Raw genomic sequence first — 17,289 nt, 5'->3', positions numbered from 1 at the left:
ACAGAAAACTTAAGTCTTCCTCAGATCTCTTACCCAGAGAATAAATGCCTGACTACTAGTGTTTTGAAAACTGAGTTAAGCTAGAAAACTGGGGGTTCAGCATACAATTACATATAGTCACTTAATTGCCCTGTATTCAGAATAGTATTCTCCCCTCAACCATGCCGAGCATACTCCAGGAACTGTTTTACCTGCTCCAGACAAAACCTCTGTGTTGGGTCAGGGAAGGGCTGTTACTGCATCATGCCCCTGTTCTGAGGGTAAAAGGTGTTCTAGCGCAGTGTTCATTTGTTCAGTCCCACTTCCCCACCTACTTCCAGAAATACCTGATACCTCTAAGTCCTTATCCTTGGGAGGAGGAGTACTGTGGTATTTATCACCGTGCTTCTCAGCGTTCACTAGTGGCTTATTATTCAGCTTCCTTGTATCCATTAAGACATTTAACAATGATCTCTCTGCTTTCTAGCTCCTAAATTGTATTGCTGTGACTTCTTTGCCATTCTTTGTCTTTGTCAGTTTATTCTTTCTTTCTTTATTTAAGTGTATTTATTTATTTGAATGTGCCGGGTCTTAGTTGCAGCATGTGGGATCTATCTCCCTGACCAGGCCCCCTGCATTGGGAGCACATGACTTAACCACAACCTACAGGGAAGTCCCTGTCAGTTTATTCTTTAAAAATTTAACACTGGATTCTCTACAGAAGCGAAGTTTCAGGAATAAGTGGATGTGTATGTTTCCAGTTCAACTTCTTTTGTTGATTCTTGACCTCATTTACCATTTACAGTCAGTAGGCAGTAAGTTGTAACGCACCATGAGTAAAGATGGCTCCCTTGAAAACAGCATGTCCATTTTTCTAAGTGTATCACCTATAGTACATTTCCACTTCAAACTCAGTATCTGAACCCATTGTTTTCCTGTAAAACCACTGCCCTCTCTAAGTCTTCCCACCCCTGTTTTTGTTGACAGCCTCTACCACAGAGTTCTTTTTGACTCTTCCTCCTGTCTCCCGCTTCTAGCCATTGAATTTTTAAATTGTGCTTATTCTCCCTGTGAATGTCCTTGGTTTTTACTCTTCTCTCTCCTGTTTTCATAGCCATTGTTCAGATGTTCATTACTAAGCCTAAATCTGGCCACAAACCAGATTACTGGAATGGTGTTCTCAGAGATCCTGTCAGTATTCTTACAGGACACTCTTGTTTCCTAACATACAATGGTATTCTCTTGTTGCCAGATGAAATCTGAACTCTTCACCCTATCAGTTAGCTGTGTTTGGCTTTTGCCAATGTCTTTCCATGCCTTTGTGATGTTCCCTCTACCTGAAGTACTTTTGGTCAAACTTAAGTCCAGTACCCTTTGGAGCTCCCCTCAGTGATGGTTTTCTGCCTGAAGCTTACTCTGCCTAAATTCCCCTGTTCACAACTGGCTGTTCCCCTTTTTCTTTATTTTTAGATGTTTTCCCTTTTTTCCCCATATATGTGTTAAAGAAACTGTTGCATCCCCATAGTGGTTACCATGGTCCCTGAGATCAATATTTTGTTATTTTCGGAGGGGTGAGGGAGCAGGAGGAGACTGAAGGCAAGAAGCCTTTTTATGGGCGTCATTTGTAAGGCTCTTAAAACTTGAAACCTACATCTTTCAATGTCTCATGAGCACCCAGCAAGGAAAAGTTTGAATGGGACCTAAATTGGTAGCATTTATATGTTGAAATGCAAATTATTTTACACAAATGAACAACTTAACTTTTGTTTGGGATAATAGTTTTCCATTTTTTAAAAAACAATTTGTTATTGCCTAACCTGTGTATCTATATATAAGTTCAGGCTCATGTTTTCAGAAATAATTTGAAACAGATGGCACATAAAGAAAAGTGCTATTTGAAGCTAATAGCATGAAAATGATACTAAAGAAATGAGCTACATGAGAACTTTGGTTTAGGGAAAACTTTGGTGAATTTATCTTAATCTCTGTTATTAAGCAATCATGACTTGTTACTTTTTAGAATAAATGAATTTTAAAATACTGTTTCCTTCATTTACTCAGCACAAACATTTCACCGAAGATATTCAAACAAGGCAGTATCGCTCCTTGGAAGTTTTGATAGGATCTGGCTATAATACCCCTGCCGACATTTGGAGCACAGCATGCATGGTAATGTTTTTCTTGTTGACTTTAACTTGTTACGTGGTAATTTGCTAATTTCAGTAGACCAGCAAATTAACAAATAGGAAAGGAGTTTTTTTTCTGACTTACCACTGGCACTCTAAATCCCATGTCTGGAGATATCTGAATTCAAAACCTTAGATATAAACATCTGGCATTCCATTTGGTTCCTGCCCAATTCCTGTTAGGTAAAGGAACCAAATGTTTCTTATTACAGATGGGGGCTGGGGGTGGGTGTTAAAAACAACTGCTCAGAAGTGGTATTGCTTTTGCAGGTTACAGTTACCCCTTGCCCTTTCAGCTCTATTATCAGATAGGGAAAACCCTGGAAATTGATTTATTCTATACAGTTCTGTACATTCAGCAGTTCTTCAGACATCTTTGCGTCTCACAAGATGACTGAAGCTCAAGTCATCCATGGATTCTTAAGTTGCTGCTTTGTCCTTGTCAAGCAGCTACTCAAGTGATCAGATTTAGTTGATATTAAATGACTTCCCACAAATAGCCTCATGTTAGAACATACTATATAGTTTCCTGAAATGGAGGTACTCTTCGGTTTGTGATTGTGTGTTTTACTTTTTTCTCTCCTACTTGTAAGTGCCGTACTGGCAGGAGCCATGTCTGTTATTATGTAGAGTTAAATGCCTGGTTCAGGGCCTGAGACCTTTTGAGTGGGTGCTTACAGTGCATTTCTAATGCTCACTACCCAGAGTCATCACAGACTTCACAGGTTAAAGGCATAGTTTTCCACAAGACTATTCTCACTTCAGACACCAGCTGCAAGCTCTGGGGTCCGCAGGCCACCTACCCTCCTGACCATCTGGCTACGAATTGGGGATTTCCACTATCCTTTTAGATTAAGTAATTTCCTAGAATCACTCACAGAACTCAAGAAAGTGCTAAAATATTACAGTTCTGATATAAAGGATATAAATCGGGACCACCCAAATGAAAACATGCATATATTGAGGCCTGAGAGGGTACCAGAGATGAAGAAGCTTCTTGTGTCCTTAGAATACCTGACTGTCATGACAAATCAATGTGTGTCACCAACCAGGGAAGTTCACCCAAGCTTTGAGTGCCCAGAGTTTTTATTGAGATTTCATTACAGTCTCTAGCCCCCTCATCCTTCCAAGAGATTAGGAGGTCAGTTATGACAACACTCAGTTCAACACCTCAAACTTCTGATTGTACAATTGGTCTTACCCACCCTGGGGGCATGTCCATCCCCCTCTTAAAACTGTGTCTAGGGGCCCACTATGAGTCACCTCATTAGTATAAACTGAAGTGTGGTCCTAAGGGGCCCACCATGAATATGGGTCACTTTTATGACTTGGAAATCCCAAGAGTTTAGAGGCGCCCTCCCAGGAAACAAGAACAAGATCAAACAAATTCATTAGTATACAATAGTACTTAATAAATACTTGTAGGCCATCAAATAAGTCAACTAAACCAGAAACATATTAAAGCTATAATTTCAGTTATTATTTTGTTTTGACACATCAGTGGTCTTTTAATCAGGAGGGCTACCTGAAATGAAGATAGTTTGGTATTGTGTACACAAGATGAAAAAACATTGGGAAAAAAGCTTCTTTCTTGCCATACTTTAAAGCTTTGTATTGAGGGATTTGATTTGGTAGAGGAAATAACTGATAGAGATGCCCCCATACAAAATATAGCTAGTTTGTAGGTGGCCTTCAGTTTACTCTGATGCGGTTTTTAATCGTTTAGTTGAGGGCAGTAAGTCCTGCTTGCTATTTAAGATAGTATTTACAATGTCAGGCTTAAGAAGTAAGGCCAAAAAAATGAAAGAGGGGGTGGTTAACCTAGGCCCCTCTTTGGACCAGCTCACATACAGGAATTTTGTTGACCAAGGGAAAGAAAGCCCTTAACTGACTTGAGACAGTATCACGAAAACTTTAGCCCCATTTATTACCCCAAACTTCTCTCATTTGCTAATAGACATAGAAATATTGCTCTAAATATCACCATACTCTGAGAATAAAAATAAATCTTGGAATATCAGAAGTGTCCTGGAGACATGGATCCTCCTTCATCCAGTGCAATTAGTTGATGGAAAGATTGGGACCCTTTCTGAGAAGTAAAAAGGCAAGTTGTGAGATTGCCTACCACTTTAGTGATTGATTCTACAAAGTTAGAAGCACAGTTATAAGAAGGGAATGTTCTGTGAAGAGCTTTAAGAATGAATAAATAGATATTGTCTCCATAGTTTTACCTTTCCCAGAGTATCATATATAGTTGAAATCATACAGCATGATTCGTTAACTTTTTTTTTTTTACTTTGTAATACTCATTTATGGTTCTTCCATGTCTTTTCATGACTTGATAGTTCATTCCTTTTTAGCACTGAATGATATTCCATTATCTGGAGGTACCAGCACACTGGATTTAATAACTGATTTTGCCTGTGTCTGTTAGCATGACCCTGACTGGCATAGAACAGGCCCTTTGGTTAGCGTGAGACAAGGACAGGAGTGTAGAAACCAGAGCCCTTGATTCTGGGATGGACTTGGCCTTTCTATTCTGGTCAGTTTTCTCATCTGTGAAGGAAAGATGTTAAACTAGGTGTTTTGTAATCAAATTTCTAGGGGTTTTTAGTTCTGTTGTGATCTTTTGGTTTGGGTTGGGTTTTTTGTACTGTTACTTATAAAATTGTAACTAATAAGCAACTACCTTATGTTCCAAAAATAAAGTTCTTTTAGAGAACTTTAAGTATCTAGGTGGAAAGTTTTAGTTTTTTTGTTCTGTTTTTGTTTTGCCACACCACATGGCATGTGGAAGGAACTCTAGTTCCCCAACCAGGAATTGAACCTATGCCTCCTGCATTGGAAGGGTGGAGACTTAACCACTGGACTTCCAGAGAAGTGCCTAGAGTATTTTAAATTTTTAGAAAACTGTCTTTTTTTTTAACTTGTAGTATTTTCACTGAGTCCCAACATGAGACAGAAAAATTAAAGTACTGTTTTTAGGAGAGATTGACAAATTTTGATGAACAAGAATCCGTTTGTTTCTGTTCTGCTTTGAGGGTATAACAAGTATCTGCTTTATCAGTGTAGTTCAGTAATGAACTGCTGGCATGTAAAACAAGCTATGCTGAGCAAGAATCCACAGCATTGCTGACATTTTAGAGACAATCCTGAAACTTGTGGTTTTGTGGTCTTGTTCTGGGCAGTAGTAGGGCCCAGGTGATACATTTTTGAGAAAGACTCTTCTGTTGTGACACTGGCAGACCACCAAGACCTAGACCTGGATCTAAATTGAGAATGTGCCCCAACTTAATCCACCCCACATTCCTGAGATTGTCTGGGATTGGGATACTTGGTACCATTGAGTCAGTCTAAATTAACCCGTGGTTACTAGCACTTGGCTGTTAACTGTCCTTTTTATATCAATAAGGTCCTTTTTAAAACTGCTGTTAAATTACTTGCTCTCTTGCTAATCACTGAAAAATTAATACAGCCCTATCACTCAGATGCTGTCCTCTGTACTGACATTTCTAAGGAAATCACTTTTTCGGACCCTCTTAAACTCTGTTTACAAGTTTTCTTGTTATAGGAGGCATGCCTCTCTTTTTCTGGTTGGTGGATGCATACCTGCTGATCAGTATGAGTGGCTCCTGACTCCATTTATACTTCATCTTTTTCTGATTCTCTATAGTTCCCAAGGAATTGGGAACTCTCTATCCAGGACAGTTTAACAAGTGTTTTCCAAAGCAAAACTTACTTTTAAAAGTGCTTTCTACCAAATTCTAAAGAGCCCTAAGTAGAAAAATTTCTGAATTTTTTTGGTTTTGATTTTAGGTACAAAATCTTAATTTCTAGCTGCGTGAATTTATTAAAAAACACCTCATGAATAATTTAATAACTTAGATTCACCTTAGATACACGTCCCTCTCTGAGCAAAAAGAGAAACTTAAGAGAGTTGAATTAATGATCAAGAGATTGGGGCACAGGGAGCTTGGAATAATCCACATATTGATATTAACTGAGCTTTTGCAGTTTTCCTGCTCCATTTTATTAAGGTGCAGGTATGAAAGGAAAGCTCTTTAAGAATAATCTTAGACAGTGTTTTCAATGATCATTTGCAGGTTTTTCCAAGAAAAAAAAATTATTACTTAAAATTGAGCCAAATAGCAATAAACTTCCGAGAGGTTTTTTTTTTTTTTTTAATGCTTTCATAAGCTTTTCCTCTTTTTCTTAGGCCTTTGAACTGGCCACAGGCGACTACTTATTTGAACCTCATTCAGGGGAAGAGTACACGCGAGATGAAGGTAGGTCCTGTCTGTGCGTGGTGGCTGACACTTGTTAGTACTAAAGACTCTCAGTGTTCTTAGGGTGCTGAGTGTATGTAAATCCCAGAAAAGAAATACATTTTATGTTAAGTATTAGATACAGTAGATGTTTTATAATAGATGTTAAAGAATTCTGTGTAAGGGTTAGAGAACAGGCCACCACAGTTGGTTGAACTGAAGCTTGCATTTGCCAGGTTTCTTCTAAAGCATCTAGTTGTCCTCCTTCCTGTATATTAATAAATCAGGGATTCATTCTTTACCCAGTTTGGATCTACCTGTTCATCAATTTGTTGCCTAGTTATGCTTCCATCTTTATTTGGAAGTCAATTTCAACATACATACACTCCTTGAATGCAGAGAATATATCCTCTTTGTCTATATAAATTATACAACATTTAGTGTTCTTTTTTATTTTCCTTTCTGAAAATGAAAGCTATATTTTTTTCTTTTTAAATGATACTAACATTTAGAATTCCATAATGGCAATCCACTGCAGTACTCTTGCCTAGAAAATTCCATGGGTGGAGGAGCCTGGTGGGCTACAGTCCATGGGGTTGCAAAGAGTTGGACACGACTGAGTGACTTAACTTCACTCACTTCACTTTAAAATAAAATATTACAGATTTATATTTTGCAATACCAATAGGAAAAGCCTAAGCTGTCAGTTGCTCTATCTGAGAGGCTGTGAAACCAGACAACTAAATGTGTGATTATTTTTTTTTAAATGGTGGCATTCAAGTAACTAGATGATAGCATGAATTTCAGAACTTTATTAAAGGAATGTTTTACCTTCTTTATTATATGATTTTGGCACTTTTGTTTTCAGAATCAGTGGGGATTACTTTGAGAGAGTACTGCCACTCTACCCACCCAGGGTGGAAAATAGGTCTTTTACTTTCTGTGCGTTCCTTGATTATTTAAGAAAACAGGTTCTGTGCCGTATGGAACTGACAGTGCTCTTTCTCAAACTGGGATGTCAGCAGGCTGTGTTAGTAAAACCTCCTAATGCTCTGCTAACTGATCCCCGTAGTCATATACCTGTGTTAATGGGTACAATTTGGACATAATTTCAGTACATAAGCCCCTTTTAAGAATATACTGTAATTACTACCTCTGTACACACTTGGTTTTCCCTGTTATCTGCTTGCTGCTTTTCTGGATTGTAAGTTTGGGGGCTTAGACTTAACACTGCTTTAGAAATGCCCAGTGGTTAAGATTTCACGCTCCCGATGCTCAGGTTCAATCCCTGGTCAGGGAATTAAGATCCCACGTGTTGCACTGCACAGCACAGCACAAGAAAGCAAGCCCTCTATATCTGTTTTTAAGGGTAATTAATTTTTTTTCTTTATTTCCTTAGATTCCCTGTAAATAGTCTGTGGTACAAACCTCATAGTGGCTAGAATTATATTGTATGGGGTATTAGGCTAACCAAACCTGAAAAGTGAAATGTAAATGAAAGTCTCAAGAGACATGAGAGAACCAGTTACCCTAGATATTTAGATCATAGCTTACTCCCTGCTGTTCCAGTCAATACTAATAGTCCTAGATAAAACCTCAGAGTACTAACTACTCTTTGACCTGTAGGAGCAGGAAAAAGTAAACGCTTACCCTGGCTAGTGTAGGCACAGTTAGGAGTCATGGTAGGACTGGGGTCTGAGTAGCATGTCTTCTGCTATTAGTGACATTCCACAGCTCTAAACTTTAGAATAATACTTAATCATTTTGCCTGTCAGGTATATTAATCCTATGATTAATTGATAAACCAGAGGTAGGTTGCTGCAACTAAAAGTAATGTAATGATTTCAAGGGAAAAATAGTTCCTTAGTATAAGAAAAATATTAAAAGAACCAATATTTTACTTGGAAATTTACAGTAAGACAACTTATAGTCTCATTTATAATTAATTTATACAAAGATATTTATTTGCAGATCCTGCCTAAAATTGGCAAAAATTTCATGTCAGTGAAATACTTGTTACCAGATCATAAATTCAGTCAGACTGCCCAGAGGTTATAGTGAGTTCATGAATATAAAATTGCTTTTAAATGACACCAGTGAGTCCTTTACATGTAAAATAGGAAGCACTTGAAACCGTCCCAAATTCCCAGATATGTGAATGTCCCTAGCATATTATTCCCCTCTAAGATACATTATTAGAAGTTTTAAGTGATTCCTTTTGAGCTTGATTCTATAACTGCAGGATTAAAGTCATTTTTAAAACTGTTTTGTGGCTAGGAGCCATCGCTTTTTAAAATCTCTTCATGTGTTTATTTTCTGTCACCTGCAGGAAGAGGTAGTGGAGCTGTCTGTAGGTGTAGATGCTGGCTAGTCCAGGCTCGTCTCCTGGTGGCAGACTGCACATCTCCCTAGCAGTGCTCACGGTCCATATTCCTGCTGTGACAGTTAGAAGGCGCTACATGACTTTAGGGCCAAATGTAGTCAAGTATAATAGCCATGCTTTAAATGTTGGTGCTAATTTTTTCTTTAAAAATACGATTTATTAAATTACAAAAACCCTCTGGACAAGACATGATGAGATAGGGGTTTTCATCTGAGCTCTAGCTCTCATTAGCTATGTAGGCCAAGTAGTCCATTCTCCCTGAGGTTTTATTTTCTCAGTTTTAAAATGTATTAATATATTAATTTTTGGCCTGTTCTACAAGGGGATTGTGAAAACTTAATCATATGTGAGTGCTTTGTCATGAACATTCTTAAATAAAGTGATATTATTTCCCGCAAAGCCCTATTGAGCACTGTTATAAATATCTGTTATCAGTATCTATCCTAGAATATCTGAAGTATATTGATACACTTTTTACCTTACTTGTAAAACCCACCTGAACCTGGACATATAGACAAAATAGAAATAAAATAGATAAGCCTCCAAACTTTAGAATGGGACTTGCCAACTATAGGTGATCAATCACCTGAAATAATTCTTGGCCTTCCCAGTCTTCCCTTGAGTATCGTGGGTTTTATTTGTAGTTACTTTTAAGTAGCTAGTTCTTGAAAAAGCTATTCATAGAAAAACCTCTTTTACAGCTTATCCTTGATCCTGTTCTTCTTACCCTTCTATTTTAGACCACATTGCGCACATTATAGAGCTGATAGGCAGAATTCCAAGACGCTTTGCCCTCAGTGGGAAATATTCACAGGACTTCTTCAATCGCAGAGGTAGTATTGTTAAAATGAGTTTTCATCTAGGTCCCAGGGATGCAGCTTCAGGAAGCAGAGCATTCACACCAAGATGGTTTTTAGTTACCACTCAAGTCCCACTGGAGTGGTTACCTGATTTGTAATGGTTTTCTGGATTCTCCATTAGATGGATAGAGTCCTCTTCTCATTTAGGACAGAAAGCAAGCTGAAATGCTTTACAAAGAGGTGTGCATGCTACTCTTTCTGCCAGTGTTTAGAACTACATTCGTTATTCCTGTTATGTATGTCTTTTTCCCCCCCTCTTGAAATGTTTGAAACATACAGATCACATTGCATTGATCATAGAACTTCTGGGGAAGGTGCCTCGCAAGCTCATTGTGGCAGGAAAATATTCCAAGGAATTTTTCACCAAAAAAGGTAAAAGAAGTGTGTTTGTTCCCAGACATTGAGGGGACAAAAGTGTTTGACAGTGAAGAGGTAAGTACTGCTGGGTACAGTGTCCTCAGCACCTAAAGAAGGGTACTTCTGCCTTGACTGCAGAGCTGTGACTTAGCAGAGACTGGAGCCAGACCGTCTGGGTTCAGATTCCAGCTGCTCTTCTACTGATGTGGTCTTTGACCCAAACTCAGTCTCCTGATTTCTAAATGGGGATTACTTCATATTAAATTAATAGCTGGCACGTAGTTCGTTGATTACTCCTACTATAGCATTTCTGAAAAATGGGTAGATTTTGCTGAGAGAGTTCTATCAAAAGACAAGTAGAATTAATTAACTTTGTACTTTCTATTTCATAAGTTTATGTTATCATTTATTAGTAAGGAAAACAAAGATAAAATTCACCTTAAATTTTTTACTGGATAATAATATTATGTTGGCATATTTAAATATGTATTTCTTATGCATTCCAAATACTGAAATGTGAAAACCTGATCCTACAAGGGGCTGGAAAACTGTCTAACCTTTTTTCCCTTTTCGTCATGGTTCCCTTTTTCCTCAAAATCTCTACACTTGTGCTGAGAAAAATCTTTTGTCAGCACTTGAGAGCAAGCATTTCTTAATGTTTCTACTTGGGGCAAGAAAATGGTGAAGTGCTTCCTGAGAGTTGTTCCTTGTGTGCAAAGTCAGGTTAACGGCATGTGTGTACCAAGTAGGTAATCAGGCACTCACCGTCCACAGAAGAGACTTCAAATAAGCGTTACATAAGAAAAAAATTTAAAGCAGCTTTGACCTTAGTAAGTCACTGATAATTGACTATCTTAAAAAAAAAAAATTTGTTTCGAGGAGGCAAAAGGAGATTTATGTTCTAAAATGGTACAATGTGATGCAGCTGTATCTGAAAATTTGTTTTTTTAGTTTTGTTACTTTTATACATGTTGGATGTGGTTTTTAGCTCTTATTTTTTAATTACTGCCTTATTTTGAAACAACGTTTACTAGATTGTTGAGCCAAAAATAGAGTACAAGCAAATTATTCTTAGTATGTGGTAATAAATTGCCTCTGAATACCATGAGACCATGCTGAGTATATTGGCTTTTAATTTTCAGTTTAGTGAATACCTAGTTCCTGACAGGCCTATCCAACTTGATCAGGATGAAAAATCCTAGAATGGTGGATCAAAATACTGTTTTAAATTTTTAGGCCCTCATGAAAAATGGAGACACTTCTTTCCCAGGAATGCATTAGATAAGAGAGGTGCCTTATGAATGGAGAAGGATTAGATTCTGATGGCAGTTTGATTCTTGATAGACTGCCTGGATTAGTGCCTGGACTGCCACAGAGCAGTGTCACTTACCAGTGTTGGTCAGTTTCTTTGTACTGTCTTTACCGTAGGTGACCTGAAACACATCACGAAGCTGAAACCCTGGGGCCTTTTTGAGGTTCTAGTGGAGAAGTATGAGTGGTCTCAGGAAGAGGCAGCTGGCTTCACAGATTTCTTACTGCCCATGTTGGAGCTGATCCCCGAGAAGAGGGCCACTGCCGCTGATTGTCTCCGGCACCCTTGGCTCAACTCTTAAGCCCAGTCCAGCACCGCAGCAGAGATCACAGGCTGGCCCTCCACCCCTCCCCTCCAAGCATTTCCCCCTTCCTTTTTCAGGGTGAAGCTCTGCCTTCAAGGGTTTCTAGGATGTTTTGTGTCTTTTGTTTAATCCAACATGTTCATTTGGGTTTGCTTACTTGACCCTGTGGAGATCCTCCCACAGCCATTGGGCATCCTAGGTGAAATTGGCCTTGATTGGGCTCTGCCAAAGACTAATGGACTAAAATGTGAAACAGCCTCATACCCTGTACCCTTGTCTTTCCATTAGGACATCCTTTAAATTATAAGCATCCTTTTAAAAAGAGCTATGAAGATGTATGAGCTCATCCTTTTATTCACTGACTCTAAGAGTCAAATATTCTAGTGCATATCCTATTGCCAGCATAAGGATGAGAAGAGGAAAGGGTGTTACTTCTGTGTACAGCAGAGACATTAAACTTGCTGTATCCAGGCTGCATCATCTTCCTGGATTGTTTCTGTTGTTCTCTATCTTCACATTTTTTTCTGCGACTTTTAGGCTACTATGTTTTTAAATGAGCTGTATAAACACCAAATTTAGGTAACATTTATCACTGTTCAAAGCACTGTCAAATTCCTTTCATCCTTTAATAACCCTTAGGTCCTCGAATCTTCAGTCTGATTTTTGATGGAAACAAAACTGGAACCATTGACTAGTAATTTCTTCAGAACCACATATGTTCTGCAAACAGTCCTTTCCTGTGTCTTTTCTGTACCCTAAGAGCAGAATTACTTTGATTGGCTGTTTGCTTTTTGTTTTGTTTTTAATCCCTGGCTGGCACTTTACTCATTGCGCTTGAGTTTATTGCCCCATAATTAAAGAATTCAGGATGACTCTAGGAAAGAGAACTAAGTTTCAGAGGTTTGTCCCATCTGAGAAGAAACTATCCTAGAGTTCTTGGTTTTTTTTTTACAAACAGTCCCCAGTTTTTATTTAGGGCCTTTGCTTTACCTCATCCAGAATTCAGCCGTGAAGCAGTTTCCCCTTATGGCTTTGCCCTTCTCATTTTCTCAGAGGCTTCAGGTCTTAAACGAAATCCCGGGATACAAGAACCAAGGGGAGGGGGTGGGATGGCACTTTTTTCATTGTTGTTTATTTTGAGGGTTGTGTTTGTTTTTATTATTTTTCTTTCTCGATTGGTTTAAGATTAGCCATTCTCTGCTGCTATTTCCTTGTATAATGTAAGTTTTAAATTTTGAGATGATTGAAATGTACTTGAGGCTTTTTTTTTTTTAATGAGAAAAGGCTTTGTGAATCTTATTTTAGAATGAGCCTCTCCTAGACTTGCCCTAGACATTACATATATTCCTCGGGTCATATTGAAAAGCAAAAGAGGGGCAGGATTGGGGGGTCACAGCTGCTGCTTCTGCACGGACCAAGTGGGCCTTGGGGATTCAGCATTCTCCAGAAGTGGCTACAGGACTGATTTACAGAAAGCCAAGGAGGTGCAACTCAAGGCTCCGCTAACAAAGCAGCGATGAGACTGCTGGGTGGCCAACTTTCTGTACAGAAAATTGGAATCTAGGTTCTGTCATTTACCAACAAAGGCAAAGGAAAAGTGGTGCAGTTACGCATCCATTTAACTCACAGACGTGTTACCCTGAGTAACCGGCCAGCCAAGTGGTGCAGTTACGCATCCATTTACTCACAAACGTACTGCCCTGAGTGACGGGCCAGCCAGTGCATCGGGTCCCTGATGGTAATCCTGAAATCAGACATGTTCCTGTAGAAAGAAGTGTAAGTGAGGCTGTCTATGCACCTATCAAGAATAAAGAAAATAGATTGTATCAAACAACGGCAGGGAAAATCCTTCAGCAGTCCTAATCCACTTTTGGTTTTCAGCGATATATACATCTAAAGCAATACCAGACTAGAACTGAATTCTTTGCTACACTGTAAAATCACAATTGTGGAATGATAGGAATTCTGGTGATGACATTAAGGTGAACTAAGCAAAACATACACAAATAGAAGGCCCTGTTTTAACAACTAACATGAAGAGAAATGTAATGAGAGAACGTGTAACTGCATCTTGGAAATGTTTTCCCACCAAATAAGGGCTTTCCCCCCATCTCTTAAGGAGCCAGATGAATTCAAAGCCGTAGAAAGAGGCAGCTGTAGAATTTGATCTTCCAAGTATCCCATGTACCTTTATTGAACTTACTGTCAAATTGCCAGGATCTCACTAAAGGATTTCTATTTGCTCTCAGTAAAAAATAAAACCCCAAACACATTTTTATTCTTTCTACTGGGTGCATTGTCTGTTTTCTTTGTAAATGCAGTACAATAAAATTATTTAATAACCTACATGTTTCCAGAAGATTTCTGTTTGTTGCCCAAGTTGATCTGACCTAGCTTCAGAATGGAGGAACGGATTGGTTGAGTTGCTTTTTGAACTTAAATATACCATGAAACTGTATAACTTAAACACATGTCATTTTGTGGGGTTTGTAGCTTTGCTTCTATTAAATTGGAGGTGTGGTGGGATTAACAAAGTACATTTTGGAAAATTCTAAGAAAATTGTTATCCCCTATAACTCAGCACCGTTTTTCCTATTTGTGGGTTCTTTTTTTTTCTCTCTCTCTACAGATCACAAAGTGCAAAATATCAAAATTTTGTGAACCTCAAGGCACTGGAATACACAGGTTTTCATATACTTGTCTCTCACCCCTCAGTATAAATTCTTAGAAATGGATTGGCTGGGGCAGAGAGTAAGCACATTTTTAAGGCGTTTAGTAAATGTTGCCTAACTTAAGTGGAGAACAACAGTTGGACTGCTTTGTGGTTAGCAACAGTGTTTGAATGAGCCTGTTGTAAGCTTACTCATTTTATTCCTAATAGCCAGTTTGATTGCCCCAAAAGGGGAGTATCTTGTTTTAATTTGCATATTGGATGACTAGTACAGTCAGAAGCTTGTTTCATAGGTTTTATTGGCCTTTTTTTGGTCATTTGCCTCCGTTACCCAATTTTTCTTTCGGCATGCTTCCTTGTTTGATGATTTGGTAACATGTTTGCCATTTTTCTGTCACATTTTCCAGTTTTTAATTTGCCTTTCATTTTTGTGATAATGTTTCTTCATAAAGCCCTTGTCTAGCCCTAAATTCTACGTAAACTGCTTAATTATTTTGTTTTAATTGAATTGTGCTTTAAGGTATATGCAGTGTGTTCGTATTGTAGTATAGACCAGAATGTAACCTGTTTGAAAAACAACCAAAAATTAAATTGAAATTTCTCAAACCAGTATGTTCATCAGACTGACAATTCTAGGCAATCCCTCTAAGTCTTGTGTTAAGCTGTCTCAAAAGAACCATCAAACTGAGTTGGAGTTACAGCCCTGAGTATCCACAGGGAAACCATTAAGCTGTTCCAGAGGTGAAATTCAAAAACTACTTAGATGATATGTATTTGTCCTTTAAGTCGTTGCACAAATATTAACCCACACCACCTCCTTATGATATCAGAAACATCCCAGTTAAAAAACCAGAAAACTTGAGATCATGTTTTTAGAAGCTTTAACTAGGCAAGTTTACATTAGTACCTACTTTTGTTCCTGAGGGTTTTCCATACATAGATTATCTGGCTTTATATCCTGCCAAGTTCACTCTTTTACCATAATCTTCTCTTTTGCCCTTAATCACGTCTGGCTGTTGCCCATGTCATTGCTGCAACAATAGCAAGCCTTGCTCAGCTGGCAGAACTGGACTGTGCTAGGAAAGTATCAGCTGTGTTCTTAGAAGTTGTGCCCTTAAGACATTTCATTGGTTGCTTTGGATTTATTAAATACGGAGGAAAGTCTAGTCAGTGTTGGAAATTAGAGGACCTATTTATAGTAATAAATCCTTGAGGTTGAATAGCAAAAATGGGAGGAATTTGAGGGTTAAGCCCCTTCATCTTCAGCAATTTATTACAAAACAAATGTTATCCATCAGCATGTAAGGTTACTAGAATATAATCTTTGTTGCAGTAAGGCATTCTGGTAAAAGCCCATTTCAGCAGGAAAGTAGTTTTTAATAACTGAGACAACTTTTTAAAGGACCCCAATGATTCTTACCTAGCACTCAAGCACTTACACAATTCCCTCACCTTTAAGGTGGGCTGGACTTTGTGACTGTTGAAAAGGAACAGGATGTCACTTTTTGGTTACAAAGGGGCCATGGCTTCTGTCTGGGAACCCTTGCTCTGGGGAAGCAAGCTGCCCGGTGAATAGCCCTTAGAGGCCCTCAGCTAGCGAGGAACTCGGGCCCTTGGCCCAGCCACCTGTAGAAGCTGAGTCCTACAGACAACCACTGAGCTTGGAAGCAGACCCAGCACCTTAGTTGCAACCCAGTGAGAAACGATGCAAAGTCACCTGGCTAATCCTTGCCAATTCTTAACCTGAAGAAGGGCTTCCCTGATAGCTCAGTTGGTGAAGAATCCACCTGCACTGCAGGAGATCCCAGTTTGATTGCTGGGTCCGGAAGATCCCCTGGAGAAGGGATAGGTTACCCACTGCAGTATTCTTGGGCTTGCATGGTGACTCAACTGGTAAAGAATCCACCTGCAATGCAGGTAGACCTGGGTTCGATCCCTGGTTTGGGAAGATGCCCTGGAGAAGAGAAAGGCTATCCACGCCAGTATTCTGGCCTGGAGAATTTGCAGTCGGACACAACAGCAACTTTCACTTTCAACCTGCAGAAACGGAAATGTTTTAAGCCACTGAGTCCTGGGGTAATTTGTTATGCAGCAACAGGTAACTAATACAGAGATGTAAGATAATGAAAGCATTTAGAAAGGACATCCTTCTGGTTCACATTTTAGATATAAATCATAAGGCCTTCCTCTGTTGACCTGCTCAGTGCTAGTCACTGTTCAAGCTTGGGCATCACAACCCAAGCCAAAGGCAGAGGGAGGAGTATAGTAAGCTTGGTTAGAGGAGTGCTGATTTTATTGACTTTTCTGTATACTTTCAAAGATGAAATCTGAATTTAAAGATCAAACCACTTGAGAAAAGCTGATGCAGTTACTGTCAACGAAAATCATCACTTTATTGGAGAGGTTGAATTCTGAGTTTTCTTGAAGATAAAGCAAAAGATGAAATGCTGACTCATGTGACTTAGATTTGCAGATCTTCTCCAGATTGGTAAACATCCACTCCTCCTCTGGTGAAACTCACTTTTGAGGGCAAGGTGAAGGCTATTGGCAGATGTACCTGAAGCCCCCAGAAGCTTCTCTGAACCTTCATGGTTGCCATTCTGGTGAGAAATCTTTTAAAGGCAAGGAGGCCTTAGAAAGTTTTCTTTTGCCTTTTATAAAAAGTTACAAGAAATAACAAACCGAGCTAGAAACGTCACTAAACTGCAGAATTGGCCAAATTCTGTCACTCGTGGGCAGTCCAGTGGTTAAGATTGCTTTCACTGCTGTGGGCCAGGGTTTGATCCCTGGTTGGGGAGCTAAGATCCCACAGGCTATGTGGCAAAAAAAGAAAAAGAAAGAAAAAAAGCTTGCTTGCATAAAGTAGATGCCTGACAATGAAATAAGTTTATCAGCACAAGAAAACATGAATGTGATCACTCATAAGTCCCATCCCAATAGTTCCCATCATCAACCACTAGGACGATGCTGGG

General features: G+C 38.9%; 1 protein-coding gene across 1 annotated transcript in view; it reads left to right on the top strand.

The window, feature by feature from the left end:
- The window catches only part of SRPK1 (SRSF protein kinase 1), a 69,915-nt gene extending 55,923 nt beyond the window's left edge, over window positions 1-13,992 (top strand). Inside the window, 4 exon segments of the mRNA XM_043907288.1 lie at window positions 2,041-2,148; window positions 6,382-6,451; window positions 9,953-10,045; window positions 11,459-13,992. Coding sequence (XP_043763223.1) covers window positions 2,041-2,148; window positions 6,382-6,451; window positions 9,953-10,045; window positions 11,459-11,643 — 456 coding nt within the window. The 3' untranslated portion in view covers window positions 11,644-13,992.
- The last annotated feature ends 3,297 nt before the right edge of the window (window positions 13,993-17,289 follow it).

Source organism: Cervus elaphus, chromosome 7, assembly GCF_910594005.1.
Source record: "Cervus elaphus chromosome 7, mCerEla1.1, whole genome shotgun sequence".
Classification (NCBI taxonomy): Eukaryota; Metazoa; Chordata; class Mammalia; order Artiodactyla; family Cervidae; genus Cervus; species Cervus elaphus.
The sequence above is the reverse complement of the archived record's forward strand: the minus strand, read 5'-3'. Positions and strand labels throughout refer to the sequence as shown.